The sequence below is a fragment of the Gallinula chloropus genome (assembly GCF_964237585.1).
Source record: "Gallinula chloropus genome assembly, chromosome: 2".
Classification (NCBI taxonomy): Eukaryota; Metazoa; Chordata; class Aves; order Gruiformes; family Rallidae; genus Gallinula; species Gallinula chloropus.
Genome location: NC_140086.1, coordinates 157,331,495 through 157,346,937, shown reverse-complemented (window position 1 = coordinate 157,346,937; position 15,443 = coordinate 157,331,495). Strand labels below are relative to the sequence as shown.

The window sequence follows — 15,443 nt, the reverse complement described above, 5'->3', positions numbered from 1 at the left end:
CGCGACCGCAGAAGAGCGACCTGCACCTTTAACATTAAGCACAGGTATGTCGCAGCATCAGGCCCAAAGATGCCAACCATCACCAGGGACATCAGCTGGGTCAAAATGGTATCGTTCTGTCTGGGGCTTTTTTTGTCAAGGTGTCCGCAACAGAAGCACATTAAGAAACAGAAACTTCCAAACCTACACACGGAAACACTGTTACATGTGTGTACATACTAATATGCAATATACATTCAGTAACTTGAAAGAATAGGTTAAGACTTTATTCAGATAGACAAATTAAGGCAATTATTTTAACGTCTCTTCAAGATAAAGGACCGTGTCCTCATTTGTGACCTCTAGGTTTTAAAGCTATATTTTTCAAGAACTATATTTAAATTTTCATTGTGTTTTCTCCAATTGGCTCTTTTGTTTGCTTAGAGAAATTGTATCTGTGCGAGGGTGCACACTGGCAATTTGGCAGCGTCAGGGAGTCCAATTCATTTCTGTAACACAGACTTTTTACGTTTTCCTTACAGGGTGATTAGTTCAGGACTGTATTTTGGCTTAACGCAAAGAACAATTTAGAAGTTCTGGCCATCCAATGGACATAACTTTGTCAGTCTAGCAAGACGCAGAATTCATGTTATATACAAAATGAAAAAAAAAAGGAAAAAAAGAAGAAAATAATTAAAAAAAGAAAAAAAATAAAAGAAGAAAAAAAAAAAGATGTACTGTCCTTTCACTAAAACAGACCAAAAAAAATAACACAGAATGGAAACAGCCTTCACAAATAAGAGTGAATAATGCCCAGGTACCTTATATAGGCAGTTATTCTACAACTGTATACAGTTATTTACAATGGTGCTTTATAAAACAAACAACAACAACAACAAAAAAAAATGGTAGCACTTCCTAAAAGATTTTGGAACTTTTTTTCTTTTTTTTCTTTTTTTAAAACTCCCTTGTCATAAAAGCCAACTTACATTAAAATATACTTACTACAAGACAACACAACTAACAAAATATATAATAAAACTCATACAAGTAGAAAATTCTGAGGTATTTCTGGTTTGAGGTGGTCTGTGGTCATGAAGTTTTAGATTTTTTTTTTTGTTTTTTTTTTTCAGTTTAAACCTCGGAAGCCACGTAACGTGTGTGTGTGTGTGTTTTGTGTTTGTTTTTTGTTTGTTTTTGTTTTTTTTAAAGGTTTTTTTTTAAACATTGCATGTTTTGCAAATTAAAAAAATATTTCAATGTTGAATCAGCAGCATTAGGAACATTCACTGACTAGAGCGAGTTTATGGCATAATAAGAGTAACGGTATTTTAGAAAATGCACCACTTTAAGACAAAAGAGTTTTCGTCACAGAGTAAGGAGAAAGCAGCGTCAAAGAAACCAGTCGGAGAGATGCTGCAATAAATCACACTGCTGCTGCTCAGCTGCCTCTGCATCCTGACACTGGGCAGTTCGTAGGCTTCTTGGATGCTACAGGAGCCATCTGCCAACGGTTCAGGTATATTCACCCCCCGCCCCAACCCCAAATAAAGAAGGGGAAAAAATAAATATAGAGTCAGTTTTCAAACTTTTCCTCTTCTCACCATCTGCAATGGTAGCTTGGGCTGACAGATAATCAACCCCAAGGCCAAACTTCCTGAACTGACTCGCCCTCAAAGCGAGATGCAAAAACCTTCCCATCTTCCAGTATTTTACCAAAGCATTTCTGGGAACTCAACGCTCCCACCTCTTCCAGTTACGCCAGTTAAAAGCGTCCTTCCCATCACTATCTGGAGTCAAAAAACAAAAGGTAATTATAGTCCTGCTATGTTCTTTTACCACCCAAGCCCAAGACGCTGGAGGAAGAAAGAACTAGCGCCTTGCTTACAACCACTGGCTCTTTAACTCAGCTTTCTCCATACACTGCAGCCGTTAAATACTCTGCCCAGAAATGTCCTTCCCCTCCTCTAATGGTTACCTGAGAAGTAGCTCCATAGCAAATGATGTTTCCCCAAATGCTGCCAAGTCCAACGTCACTCTCCCCACCCCTATTCTACACTCCCCCCTCCGACTCTACCATCAAGAATTAACATTCTCTGCCCGGTTACTTTTCTTTTTTTTTTCCCATGTTACAATGACACCCGTTAGATCCGTAAAAGACACATCTGCTGTTTTTTTTTGAAGCTCACTTCCAAAAATTAAAAAAATAAAAAAAATTAAACCAACCAAAAAAAAAAAAACAAACACCCAACCAAAAAACCCCCCAAAAAACTGAACCCAAAACCAAATGGGGAAAAAAAATCTCCTTTTGAGGAAGGTGTATTCTTTATATAACAGTCTTTAAGTTTCCTCCGCAGTTTGCAGCATTGCGTTTTCTTAAGATGGTAGGTGGTTTTCCTTTACGTCACAGATGCTCCGCTCAGAAGACAGATCGATAAAGAGAAACCCGGAAAACTGAATAAAATAAAAACAACTGAAGTGAGTTTGTTGAGGTTCTGAGGTACCTGCACCTTTTCTGCATTCATTAGTCGGCACCTGAATGCTTGCTGAAATGTCCTTTTTTTTTTTTTTTAATACAGTAGAGCAATGTGCTGGTAAAATTGATCCAATCCAAAAAAATAATAATAATAATAATAACAATAATAATAAAAAGTCAAGATAAAATAGCAGCTGCATTCATGTGTTTGTTGGATTTTTGTGGTTTTGTTGTTTTTTTTGTGTGTGTGTTGTTGTTTTTAAATTTTTCTCCTTTTTTTTTTTTGTGTGTGTGTGTGTGTGTTAAATCCACTGAGTCTGGAAAGACAAAAGTGAACCAGGACTTAGATACTAGACTCTTTGGGCGGCAAGTCCACGTTGGTGACGGACGTCACGATGGAGACGAGGCAGTCCGAGGTAGTGCCGTTTACGGATTTGCGGATCTGCGCAATGCGCTCCTCGACACATCCCGCCGAGAGCCGAGCCTCCGCATCGTGGTCCCAGCACTCTTCGATGGTCACACAGAGCTGCGCCAAGCCCTGTGGGCAACAAGGGAGAGAAAACACCTTCAGCAACAACATCTGCTCCGGGGACCGGCATTGCAGCAGATCAGGAGGTCCACTTAGCACAGCTTAATGTTGCAAAGGAAAACTTGAGGGTATTCGCTGCACAGTATGCGAGTTAGCATAGAATGGTTCATAGAATTATCATGAGATTAGCTTTAAAAATTACTTTAAATATGTGTTTTCGGGTTTTTTAAGCTTCTGCTTTCTATGGCAGTAGGATTTGGTCTCATCGAGCTTTTCTCATAGCTTCAAAAGTACATTTTTAACATTGAAGTGCACCACCATACACAGCAGTTTGTCAAGACATCAAGCACACAATTCTCATGATAAAACCATAAGAACTGGCAGCAGGGTTATCAGTTACTACAAAACCAGCTTTGTTTGCAATCCCCTCCATAGACATCCCTGAAATAACTGAATTCCATGCTGCCAGAAGAGTGGAGCTCTTTTCTTGAGCCCCATTCACCCAGCAACTGGAACAGTCATCTTTATCAACAACCCACAGCTCTCCTTGCCTTCCAGGCAGCGACTTACAGACAGTTTTAGCCAAAACTGTGGCAGTTTGGTCAAAACAGAGATATTTAGCTTCTTCCTGAAGCCCTGAGAGATTTCATCATCTACTCAGTTTCCCAGTCTGAAAAAAACCCACCTCTTTGATTAAAACCATGAGCCCCAAATGGTCTACCTCTGGGAAACCCACACTGCATTTTATTTCATTGTCTGCTTGCCTTCTCATCTAATTAATTTTTCCTCAAAAAACCTGTTCAAGTCTTGTGTGCTATCTAGCTTCTAAAGAACATGGCTCCAATTGTATGGGTTGTTTGCTTTTTCTTAATGAAAGGGACTTTATTTTCTCTTCTTCCATCATATTAAATGAGTCCAACTAACCCACCACAGGCTCCACATTCAGCACTGACTAACTTTAATCAGCTGGTTTAGTCTCGAAATACAAGGGACAAGTGGAAAAGGGAGCATGAAGGTGTTGAGCAAACCCTCATTCCCCAGTGCTGGCTCTGTCTAGCACCAGGGAGCAGGTCGCAGCACCAGTGTGGATTGGTTAGCTTCCCTGTCAGGCTAACAAGTGATGCCTAAACACATCCTTCATTCCCATCACACAAGAAAACGTTTTCCACCGTTAACCAGGAAGGACGTACAGGGTGTTTCAGCCAGTGATCTTTGAACACGGGGCGCATCTTCTTGTGAACCACCACTTCTTGCAGGTCCTCAAGGGATGGGTGCTGACCTATTTCTTCTTCGAAAGGCAGCATGTATTCATCCACTGGACCTGAGGTGTACATGGAGAGCTGGGTTACTACAGAAATGTCCTCTGTAGAGCCACGTCCTCCTCATGCCTGAGTGAACCGTGGCTCCAGAGTAAGCTCGACCCACCACAGCAAAGCCTGAAGTTCCTGTGTCATTACAGACCAATGTGATTTACACCCCTCCTGCACAACGGACTTTGCTGTCCCCACTGCTTGTCTGGCCATGCATTTCCCACTTTGCTGGGTTATGAATCTGAACCCTCAGCCAGGCCTACCGATCCCACCGCTCTCCTTGAGGAGGCTTGCACCGTAGTTCAAGTTTTATTTTAACAGAAAGAGGAAATCACGCCAGTCTCACATTTTAGCACCACAATTCAACACGCAGTAACCTAGAGGAAGGTTTCCACATGAGCCCAATTTCATTTTAGGCACTGACTAGTAAGGTCAGGCGTATACGACACTCAGGATTTCTTGCTGTGTGATCTGGCTTGTTCACAGGTTTGAGTCAGCCCCGACACGCTGGAGCCAGATGCACTTGTCCCAAGTACCAGCTCCTAAGTGCAAAACGATTCCTGAATGCTTTAGTTATACCAGTTATGGCTGTGAACTGCCCTGGGCCACGGGAATGAGACAACTGTTATGAGTATCAGTGCAGACACCGGACGGCAGCAATAACTTCTGCTTATTGAAACGTCATTTGGCCTTTGGCAATGCATAGATGCTCTCTCACAAACAGCAGCCCAGCCTAACTGATGGGCTTTCTCAGGGTGCTCTGCAGCATCGCTTATGGTTTCTCGGTAGCAAAGGAGTGACCTCTTTCAAGGGTGGAGATATTTCAAGAGGGACTGTCCAGACTAAAATAAAAGAACTGGCCACTTTAGCTGGTCATGAACTGTGACACCACAAACACGACGTTTAGGTGCTCTAAAACAAAAATAAAAATGACTAAGAAAAGCTTATCATTACTCTTGTTGACACAACACCAGTCACTAAACCCAAGTGAGTCACTCATTGCAGAGGATGGCATAGTAATGCTTCCCTCCCTCCTCCTCCAAGAGGAATCAAGACTATGAAGAGCTGAACTCACAATCTTCAGGCCACATTATGCTCACCAACTATCCCACAAGTGGAACTGAATCAGAGCTCTGTTTCTGAAGTTACATTCATCACCTTTGAGCTCTGCACATCAGGACTAAGGCTATCTGTCAGGGACACCAGCAAACATGATTTTGCCCACAAAGACAGCAAATCTGTTACATCAGGTGATGCCATATAGACAGCATCATTTCTGAGCTAAATGTGCACGCGAGGTTCAGCATAAGGCCCCTCATCCCAAAGGAAGCCTTTCCTCCCATTTAACGGCACATCTTGGCCAGTTGCTGCCTGAGAAAAGTTGGATGGAGATCACAAACATGATGGGCACATATCCAAGTGGATATCTGGGGGCAGCCTCAACAGAGAAGGGTTATTCTGCCTCCAGCAGAGACTTGCAGAGTGATCTGGACAGCACTTTTTCACCCCACTGTGCTCCCACCTCCCTGCTCCTCCTTCATTTTATCTGGCTGGCCAGTAACCTTCTGAAGAAAACACCTTCCCTTACCACACACCTCTGCAGACATCCTAATTATAATCAAGCTCCTCAGTGCTACTGCAATGCTAACAAAAATGTCTGAAATCCAGGTGAGGCACTACTAACAAACAGGACAGTCAGTCCAGAGCACCTGTATCTATGCAAGAGGAAAGAAGTTGGAGCAAGCAGGCTTGGAGTTACTACAATGAAATGACTGCTTCTCTCACTGGGGACAAGGACCTGACAATGGCAAGGATGACACCAAAATGGAGATATGACTTTGAACAGAAAAGATCCCCACTGGACCCATTTTGCAGCATCATTTTAGAATAAAAACTCCTAAACATCCCGTAAGTTCGTTCTTGTGGATCATTCAGAAGTGAGATCCTCTAAAGTTGTAGATGGAACAACAAACTCAGCCCACTGCTGAGAGAGGCCTGGATCAGCAGAAGTCAAAGATTAATACCTAACGACTGATAGCAGCAGGGACGTGGGATGATCCTTCCAGCCTCATGTTCCTGCGATTTCACTGAGGTGCTTCATTTCTGGGCTTTCCATTCAGCCACCACACTGCCCTGCAGAAACGAGGTGTGACAGCCCAGCCAGAGCTGAGCACTGCTTTTCTCTGGAGCTCAAAGCCTGCATTGCTCGCAGGTGGGGACGCAGAGTGCCACAGAGAGCGGCACAGAGCAGGCTCAGGACTAAAGGGCACCCTACCACTGATGGAGGGATAGCTCACTCCTCCTCCCTCTATATTCTCAGATGATTTGCAACATCCTCGCCGTAGTTACAAGCACTTTGAGACTTGAACACTACAAAGGTTATTATCTACAGGGAATGACAGCTTGCAAGTGAGAAACAGGTTACCTGCTTACAAAAACACACCCCTGTTTTTTAAAAAAAGCCAGGCTCATTCCTGGGACCACCAAACCACACTGAAACAGAGCCCACCCCTGGGAAGGGATGATCTTTATTCTTACCATCAACTGCTCTACATCTGGAGACTAGCTCCCACAACACCAGTCCCATTGCATACATGTCTATTCTCAGGAAGGCGTCTCGTTGGAAGTTGATCGCTCCCTCTAACACTTCAGGAGCCATGTACCTCCTCGTTCCCACCTACGGAGAAAGAAACACCTCAAGTTACATTCCTGTTGGGACCTGTCAGCCTCAGCTGGTTGGGGATGAGTGACAGCTGGTTCCATCAGCCTTAAGGCTACTTCTGCTAAAGTTGCACATCACTTGGAAAACAAGCAAAGGGGGCTGTTTTTCTTTTCTGACACCGATTCCCATGAAGATCACTTGAGTCTAGAGAAGCTCCCTGAAGGAAAAGGCCAAAATGTATGGCCACGTGCACAATCTTCATTCAGCGTATGCTACAGGTCTAATTTAAATGTGGAGTGTTATAGTGAGTATGGATGAAATCCTGCCTTCCCTGCATCCCACCGCATCTCGCTCCAGCAGCACATGCCACATGATAAGCTGTTGCCTTTGTGTCACACAAAACACAGAGAGGTCAAGTCCGACTTGGTTATCACAGCCCTTAAAAAAAAACCCAAACCAAAAAAGAAATATATAAAAAAAAGAGTAAATTTGATATATCCTGAAATGGTAGGAAAAGGTGATGGTTTGACAGCCTTGGATAAAACAAGTCTCCTGCACCCACGGGAGAAGTAAAGCCTGAAACCTGCTAAGGCTGCCCTGCAGCCGGCTTGCAGTGATCTTGTTTGGAAAAGATCCCCTCGCATTGAGGGGAATGAATCCTCACTACAGTGCCTAATCATGTTGTGTTCAGTCCAGGTTGAGCCACGCTGAGCTCCTCATATCATTGTGGTTATGTACGTGGCAGAATTAAGGCCTATGCTGTAGGAGAATGAAGGAAAAAAAGCACCTTAACACATTTAAATGGCTCTAATATTTTCCTTCAGAAAATCTTTATCTATTCTTGCTGTTAACTGAAGCAGTGGGGACAGGGGGAAGCCCTGAAAAAGGCATGGAAAGACATGAAAAGGCTTGGAAAATACTGGAAATGTCCAAATACAGAAGGCAAAAATAAGGAATTTTGTGTGGGTGTGCGTGTGTGTTGAGATCTAACCCAGGAAAGTGTTCATTCCTTCTGGAACAAAGGTAGAAAGAGGAGCTGGCAGTTCAGAAAACCCCGGAGGCACATGGAGGGGATGCTGGCCTTGCTGTGCCCTGACCCAGGAGCAGAACAAGGGGTCACCTGCTGCAATGCGAAGGCAGAAAATTAAGAACCCATAAAAACTCGGTAAATTGTTTACGCAGTGTACACCCAGCTTGCAAGATGTGCCAATGCTAAAGGCCACCCAAGCAGCCAGCCTGGCTGGATTCTTAATCATACATTAATAATGTTATGACTTTTAACAATAAAGAATCAGCAAGTAAGTCCCGTGCTTGAAGGAAGAAGCCACCCGCCTGCGCTCAGGGCTTGGGGGACCCACCTGCACAACAGTCGGGGAGGGGTCCGAGCACTCTCCCTGCTTACAGAGATCAAAGCAGCTCCTGGGATTTATGCCTGAGCACAAGCTCATACGGAAAATACAGATCTCAAAGAGAATTAAATGCATCTATACCAACTACTCCCCATTCCTGAGGAGCTATGGCAAGCTTAACTTTTTATAATGTTATTGTTAAAGATAATGATTACCTGTCCATGAGTGTCCCCGGGAGGTTTTCCAGGTTCAAACCGTACAGCTAGTCCAAAATCGGCTAGCACTGCCGTCAAGTCGTTCTTCAGCAAGACATTTTTACTCTTGAAGTCCCTAAGGACAAGCCAAGAAGCAAGTTTGGGAAGGGTTTATTACAGCACGCTTCTAAATCACATTGCAACACACCATGTTGTAAGTCAACAGGCTCAGCAGCCCCCAGTAAATCTTCCTTCTTTCCTTCCCCAGCTGCCCAGCATAGCCAGCTCTGGCAAATTTGGCTGCTCCCCACTGCCTGTGTCCCTCAAACACAGCCACACAGCTCTGTGCTGCCCAGCACAGAGCCAGTGAGCTATACAGTGCATTAACCCCACAATAAAATCAAGGACTGATATGAAGGGGGGGGTGTTAATTAGAGCAGGCACCAGTTTTTGCTCCGAGTACCAGCTGCAGACCCCCACTCTGGGCACTTCTTATGTTTCTCCCTCCCAAAGACAAATGCCAGGCAGGGTAAGGAGGGAATTTACTCTTTATCCTGGTAAGGGTGCTTGCTTTTATGTACAAAATTACATCTTCCAGAAGATCAGCAGATGCTGGCAGGACTCTGTTCACCCTGACGACACACTTGAACAGACTTTTGCCATAGTCATCTATTACACTTATGTTTTAATTGCTGGACCCATATGCCCTGGAGAAATTGGAGTGTTGGAAAACAAGCAGGAGAGGGGCTGAGCCCACGCTCAGCCAAGCTGTCAGGATCGGACCGGGCAGGTAGAAGAAGCATTTTGTGGTAGAGATGGTGGGTCTGTGCTTGAAGGTGGCTTTAAGGAGCTGTTTGTGTCAGTCCTATGCTGCAGCGGGATCGTCTCAGGGCAGCTCAGGTAAATCTGCAGGGGCTGGGAAGGAGGGGTAGAGGGGGGGTCATGCTGAGATGCCTAACCAGTTGAGCCCTGTTCCCTGGGCTTCCCGCATTTTCATCTGAAAAGGAATGTTTGGCAATCTAATTAAATTACAGACCTTAGACAGCAGATGGCAATTGTCCTGTATGCTCAGCATTATAATTTCCCTATCATCAATTCACTCGGTGACCCTACTGATTGCAGGATATTGCAGGCCTGCACAAAATAATTAATGAGGGCAGATACAATTGTTCCGCACTAGAGAGACCTGTCAAAATTCTTTGGGAAGAGAGAAACTGATGGACCATAGAGATGGGCTGCTTGCCGTGGCCTCAGATGCCAGGGTACCAGCTCAGAGCAGCGTGAACAAAAACCATCCTGTACCACCCAGCTCCTGATGTTGAGCTTAAGAATAATCACAAGAAAGGATTTTTCCTTTGTAAGCTGAACACAGTGTGATGGGCATTTCTGGCTTGAGGATCAAGCCAGGGGAAGCGTCTGTGAAGTTGGGGAGCATCATGCAGCCAGGGAGTCCCAGCAGAAACCAGCTTCCATCACATCATGAGGACACACGGGGTTTCCAGGGACACAGAACAGTTTTGCAGAGGCTGCAAAACATTTGTACCCTTCCACTACCCAAAACCCCACCATTTGCCTAATACCTGTTGTCTTAGAGACTGACAGCTTCCATTCTACAGCAGCCTCCCCACAGGCTTCGAAAGCAGCCATCACATAATGATGCAGATAAACCTCTCTGTGAGGGGATTAAGCCCCCCAGGATGGTACAGACTGTGCCCAAGGTTATTCACTAAACTGTGGCCCAAAAAGGACCACATAGAAATTATTGGATGGGCTGCCTGAATAAGATGTTCCTCAAGTGAAGCAAACCAGGATTGCTGTACAGGCATTTGCTGCAGGTTTTCAACCTTGCTGCCCGTCAGGCATGCAACAGTTAACCACTGCATCTTGAAATGTGATGCAGGGATTTCCCTTTGAGCTTCCATTCCCCCCCACCCCCCGCCTCCTCCTTATTTCCACACATTTCCCCATTTTTCTGTGCTTTCCTTCCTTCCACAAACCACTTCAAACTGGCAAGAGTGAGCTGCGACACAAACATAGCTGGGAGAGAGAGAGAAAGCGCTGATCCAAGCCATGCCAAGCAGAATTCCCACTAGCACCACGTGCATCAGGCCAGCCTAAAATGGTCACTGATAAAGCAAATCGGCCCAAGAAGAAGAAAATACCCTTTGCCATGTCATGCTTCAAACTGGGGAGGGGGGAAAGCAAGCAGGCTGTGAACAACGGGTGTGTTAACTGAATTCAGACACGGGAGATTTTGTTCTCAGCTTCCACGTGGGGGCACTTTCGCACCAACAAGAGATCCCATAACCTTAATCCTCCTTGTAGTACTGGGGCGAGCTGAACCCCTGCCCAGCAGTGACTGATGGGTGTGGGAAGGGGGTCCCACCTGGCAGCGCCAGCATCTTCCCATCCACCGTTGTGCAGCCACGCGGAAACAACATCCCCCACCCCCAGATTTGAAATCTATTGGCTGGTTTCTTTTAAAACATAAATAAAACTAAAAAGGAGTGGGGTATTCTGAGGGGAATCCCTTTTCCCGAAATTGCCTCTTCTGTAGGTATGTGCTAAATTCACACACACACACGGTGCATTCTCTGCCTTTTATCATTTACTAAATGGACGGGGACGCTAATGAGCACGATCTGTTGCTTTAAAGCCTTTCTATAGCCCTTCTCTGTTCCCCACCCTCAGGAATTTCCATGTATAAACCATTGCCTTTATTCCCCAGGGACAAATGTCAGGGACACAGGGGTCAGCTCCAGGAGCAGCACAAAGGCAGCTGCAGGCTCTTTCAACAGCCTCCCCCCCACCCCCCCACCAGAAACCCTCAGGTTTGGGGAGGGGAGGGGGCTGTTCTGGGGGAAGGGACACCCTTGCAAAACTAGGGATTATCTTGCTGTATGTGAAGACGGCCCCACTAGATCGGGTACAAATTGCTGCAGCTGGACGTGGGGTTTAAGTCCCTCCTGGACGCAATGCGGTGGGTGGAGGGGGAGTACGGCTGCGGATTATGGTGTGTATCCTGTGTAAATCCCCTCTGGAAAACTCCCCCCCACCCTCCTGCCATGCCACTAGCAAACCACTTGGTAACAGTGCTTTAGTCCAGGGCGAGCAATGTGGGCCTTCCAAGGGGCTACAACAGCTAGTATTGCCATAAAGATGGGTTAACCCACGGTGTTCTGGATTCCTGCTGTCCCTGTGATGCTGTCATCTAGGTGCAAAGAGGGACTTTGGTGCCTGCTCTGGGTTCTCTTGTAAGCACCCTGGCACTGGTCGGCACCAGAAAAACTACAGTGAATAATAAATAGCAGCCATTTCTGCATTTCTTCAGCTCCTCCATTTCTCAGCTAATGATCAAAAGCTCTGTAGGAAGACATACTGAGGAGTTATCTGCCTAAAACACCTATTAAAAATAGGGTCCAAATCTTAGTATGGCCATAGAAATAGATGATTATAATGTGCTTTGTCAAGCACAGCTCTTTCAAAGAGCGACTATGCAAGGAGAAGCTTTTTCACTGAGGGTGACTGAGCCCTGGGACAGGCTGCCCAGAGAGGCTGTGGAGTCTCCTCTGGAGACATTCAAACCTGCCTGGATGTGTTCCTGTGTGATTTAGTCTGGGTGATCCTGCTCTGTCAGGGAGGTTGGACTAGATGATCTTTCAAGGTCCCTTCTAACTCCTAACATTCCGTGATTCTGTGAGTCTGCAGCAACCCGATCGCCCTTCCCACTATGAGAGGAGAGTTGATGGAAGAGGACCCTTCAGACACTTGTCATAAGCTACTACCACCCATACCGACTGTTTCATGGACAAGAGACTTACTTGTCCTTCACCATTTCACAGGTAGTTGAAAAAAATTCTTGTCTTAGCATTTTTTCCCAAAAGCACAATCTCCTCCTCCACCCAACAGCATCATTTCAAAGAGGTTGTGAGCACAGGAATGCAGCACTTGAATGGCATCAACAGAAGACGCCTTACCTGTGTGCTATAGCAGGTTTGTGTCCTTCACCTTTGCACCAAGGGACGTCTTCGTGAAGGTAGGACAAGCCACGGGCCATTGTTTCTGCAACGTGGCAGAGCTCATTCCAGCTGATAATATTGCCCTTCAGGTAGTCTGTCAGAGAGCCCTGCAAAACAGGACATCGCATGTTCTTAATCGCAGATTCTGCTACGTGACAGATGTGCCAACTCATCAGTTTAGAAAATGGTTTTGATGAGTGCCAGAGAAATCTGCACCTTGATTTAACGGGGAGGGGGAATTGCTAGCTAAAGTAAAAAAGAAGAAATAAAAAACAGTTCAGGAGTCCTCAGCCCCTGACAGCACAAAAAGTATCTGGATGTCGAAAAGGAGCCTACTAATCTGCAAGGGAAGGGAGGTAAGGAAGGGACAGAGTAATCTCAGAACAGAGCAACCCATCTAACCTCAGAAAGGGGAGAGCCTGCCATGCAAGAAGACGATGTATCGTATCAAGTGGCTGTGGCAATGATTGACTCAGTAGACCTTGGATTAAACAGAGGGATAATGCTGCTGGCTCAACCCTGGATTTGTGTGTGTTTGTTTTATTTGAAGTGTTAGTCATGTTCGATAACTAAAGCAATCCATGAACCAGGAGGTACGCCCTGGGCTTCAAATCAAACACAGAGCCCATCTGCAAGGTGTGAGTTAGGACTGCTATGGTCTGGGGTCTCCAGCCTGCTCTATGCTCTTTAAGAGATGGCAAACACCATGTATGTAAGCTGGGGCCTGTTGTGTCCCTCTTTGCCCAAGCCCACCTTTCTTCACCCCGTGTTTGTGTAGGGAAACCTTGAAAGCTAAAGGAAGGGCCATCGGTGGAGCAGAGCAGGAGAGGTTCTCTGTGACTGGAGAGCAATCGTTCACTGAGGACAGACTGGATAGACCACAGGGAAGCTTCTGGGAGAGTACTAGACACCAAATCCTGCTGCTTCACGACCAGCTGCCTCTTTGCCTTCCCAAAAATGTATATGCAATGTTACATTACCTTGTCGTGGAAAGCTGTGATCAGCCAGAGCTCTGTCTCTAGGTTTGTCCCTCTTTTCTCTGCTGCGATAAACTGCAAAAGGTTTTCATGCTTCATGCCAGGAGTATTGAAAATCTCCCTCTCGCTCTGCCAAGATTGCTTATCCTAAAGCAGGGAGAAATGCACCATCAAAGATCATGCTTCCCTTTAAAGCAAACAGCTCCTTCAGCTCATTCAGAGCTGCTCACGGTCCTATTAATATCATCCTCCGGCATTCAGATATGATATATCCCTTCAAAACGAGGCACTTTTCCTAAAGGGTAGATTGCTGGAGGAAGACTGGAAGTTGCTGTTCTAAGTCTCCCTTCTACAAAATTACCCTCAGCTATTCCTAAAGCACATGTGTGGGGAGCAGGGATGAATCAAAACTCAACCTCGTGGAGAAATAAGACTTAGCAAGATTTCCTAAGGATGCTTCCAAGGATAAAACCTGTGTGTACAGCACCCAGACCTGCCCTGTGGCTGTAATTGTTGTGACTACAAACTCTGACCTAGGCTCTACTGAGTATTTACTAGTGGGTCACTGCTGGTGTGGACAGAAGATGTGCAAATCTCCTTTGGGAGTGCTATGACAACAAATGCAGGGCAAAAAATTGACAAAGGAGACAGCAGAGGAGCACCAAAGATGTTTCAGTCATTCTTTCATTTGGCTTTTGATTGCTTTTTTCTTCCCAACTGCAGTTCCTAGAGAGTCAAGCCAGGAATGTTCAGAGGTTTCCTAGTGCAGAAGACATGAGCTGATGGAGAGGCTGCAGTGCAATTAACTCTCACAGCCTCTCTAAGGTGTAAATTGTTGGCTAGGTTTGGGTCTGGATTTACAACCTCCCCAGGCAGGACACGCAAAGCTGGGACTTAGGTCCTTGCAGAGAAATTAAAATACCCTGTACATTTCAAAACGTGTTTGGTGCTGCCCTTCTTACAACAGCTACTACTACAGGAAGCATCTTGTAATGAGGTAACCAAGAGGAAAGCGTAGGAAGGGAGGGTCCTTGAACTCTTCCCCCCTAGCAGAAGAGGCCAAATGCATCTTTGTTATGGTCTTAAAAACACCTCTACGGGCACTTAGAGCATCTCAGCACCGGGGAGGAAGCCTGACAAGTGAGAACCTAATGCAATGCCCTTCTCACCTGAATAGGGAAGATTTTCACTGCTACATAGTCATTCATCAGCTGAGCTTTCCACACGCAGCCAAAGCGTCCCCTCGCCTTGATCTCCAGGAGCTGCAGAGGCTTTAGGCCAACCAGGGGAGAAGGGGGTGGCGGGCCGGGGTCCTGCATGAGAGAAAAACACTGTCACCAGCTGAAGGTGGACTGTAAGACAAAGGGAGAGGAGGAATGGAGACTGCATATGGGGAAAGAGGCATAAAGAAGTGACACAAATTCTTTAGATGCACTTTAGATGCACAGACTGAAACTTCCTATCTTGTTTGTAGGGTATTAGTAAAGCACATACATAACAATCTTTGCCTCCAAGTGTCACTTTGTGTGTCCAACAACTGGCAAAACCTGAATCCTCCAATGTTTTCAAAGCAAGAGCTATTCTGGGCTGTAAAACACTGGTGACCTCAAGGCCACCTCCTGCCACAAGTCAGAACTTTGTGATCTTTGTGACCCAACAGCCTACTACACCTAAAGCCTCTCACCACTTTACACTTCATTAGGTGTGTTGCACAGAACCCTAGCCATGGGCAGTAAACAGGTCCATCAGCATCATAAAGATCGTATCTGTTTAAACTCTGCATCTGTCCAGGAGAACAACGGAATCCTGCAGGACATGCAGGGTAGGAGCTCTGTCCTATCTGCTTTCAGATGGGAGAAGTTCACACTATGGACTGTGCTGGGCTGAGAAGGGAGGGAAAGGAGCTGCTTGGTCTTCCAGAAGAAACCAGAAGGCTCAGGGCACAGCA

General features: G+C 45.6%; 1 protein-coding gene across 1 annotated transcript in view; it reads right to left on the bottom strand.

Annotated features, from left to right (window-relative positions):
• Window positions 1-2,064: 2,064 nt before the first annotated feature.
• The window catches only part of ACVR2B (activin A receptor type 2B), a 100,923-nt gene continuing 87,544 nt past the window's right edge, over window positions 2,065-15,443 (bottom strand). Inside the window, exons 5-11 of the mRNA XM_084280064.1 lie at window positions 14,665-14,808; window positions 13,499-13,642; window positions 12,477-12,625; window positions 8,521-8,635; window positions 6,833-6,971; window positions 4,175-4,305; window positions 2,065-2,993 (exon numbers count right to left, since the gene is read on the bottom strand). Coding sequence (XP_084136190.1) covers window positions 2,799-2,993; window positions 4,175-4,305; window positions 6,833-6,971; window positions 8,521-8,635; window positions 12,477-12,625; window positions 13,499-13,642; window positions 14,665-14,808 — 1,017 coding nt within the window. The 3' untranslated portion in view covers window positions 2,065-2,798. The remainder of the gene's footprint in view (window positions 2,994-4,174; window positions 4,306-6,832; window positions 6,972-8,520; window positions 8,636-12,476; window positions 12,626-13,498; window positions 13,643-14,664; window positions 14,809-15,443) is intronic.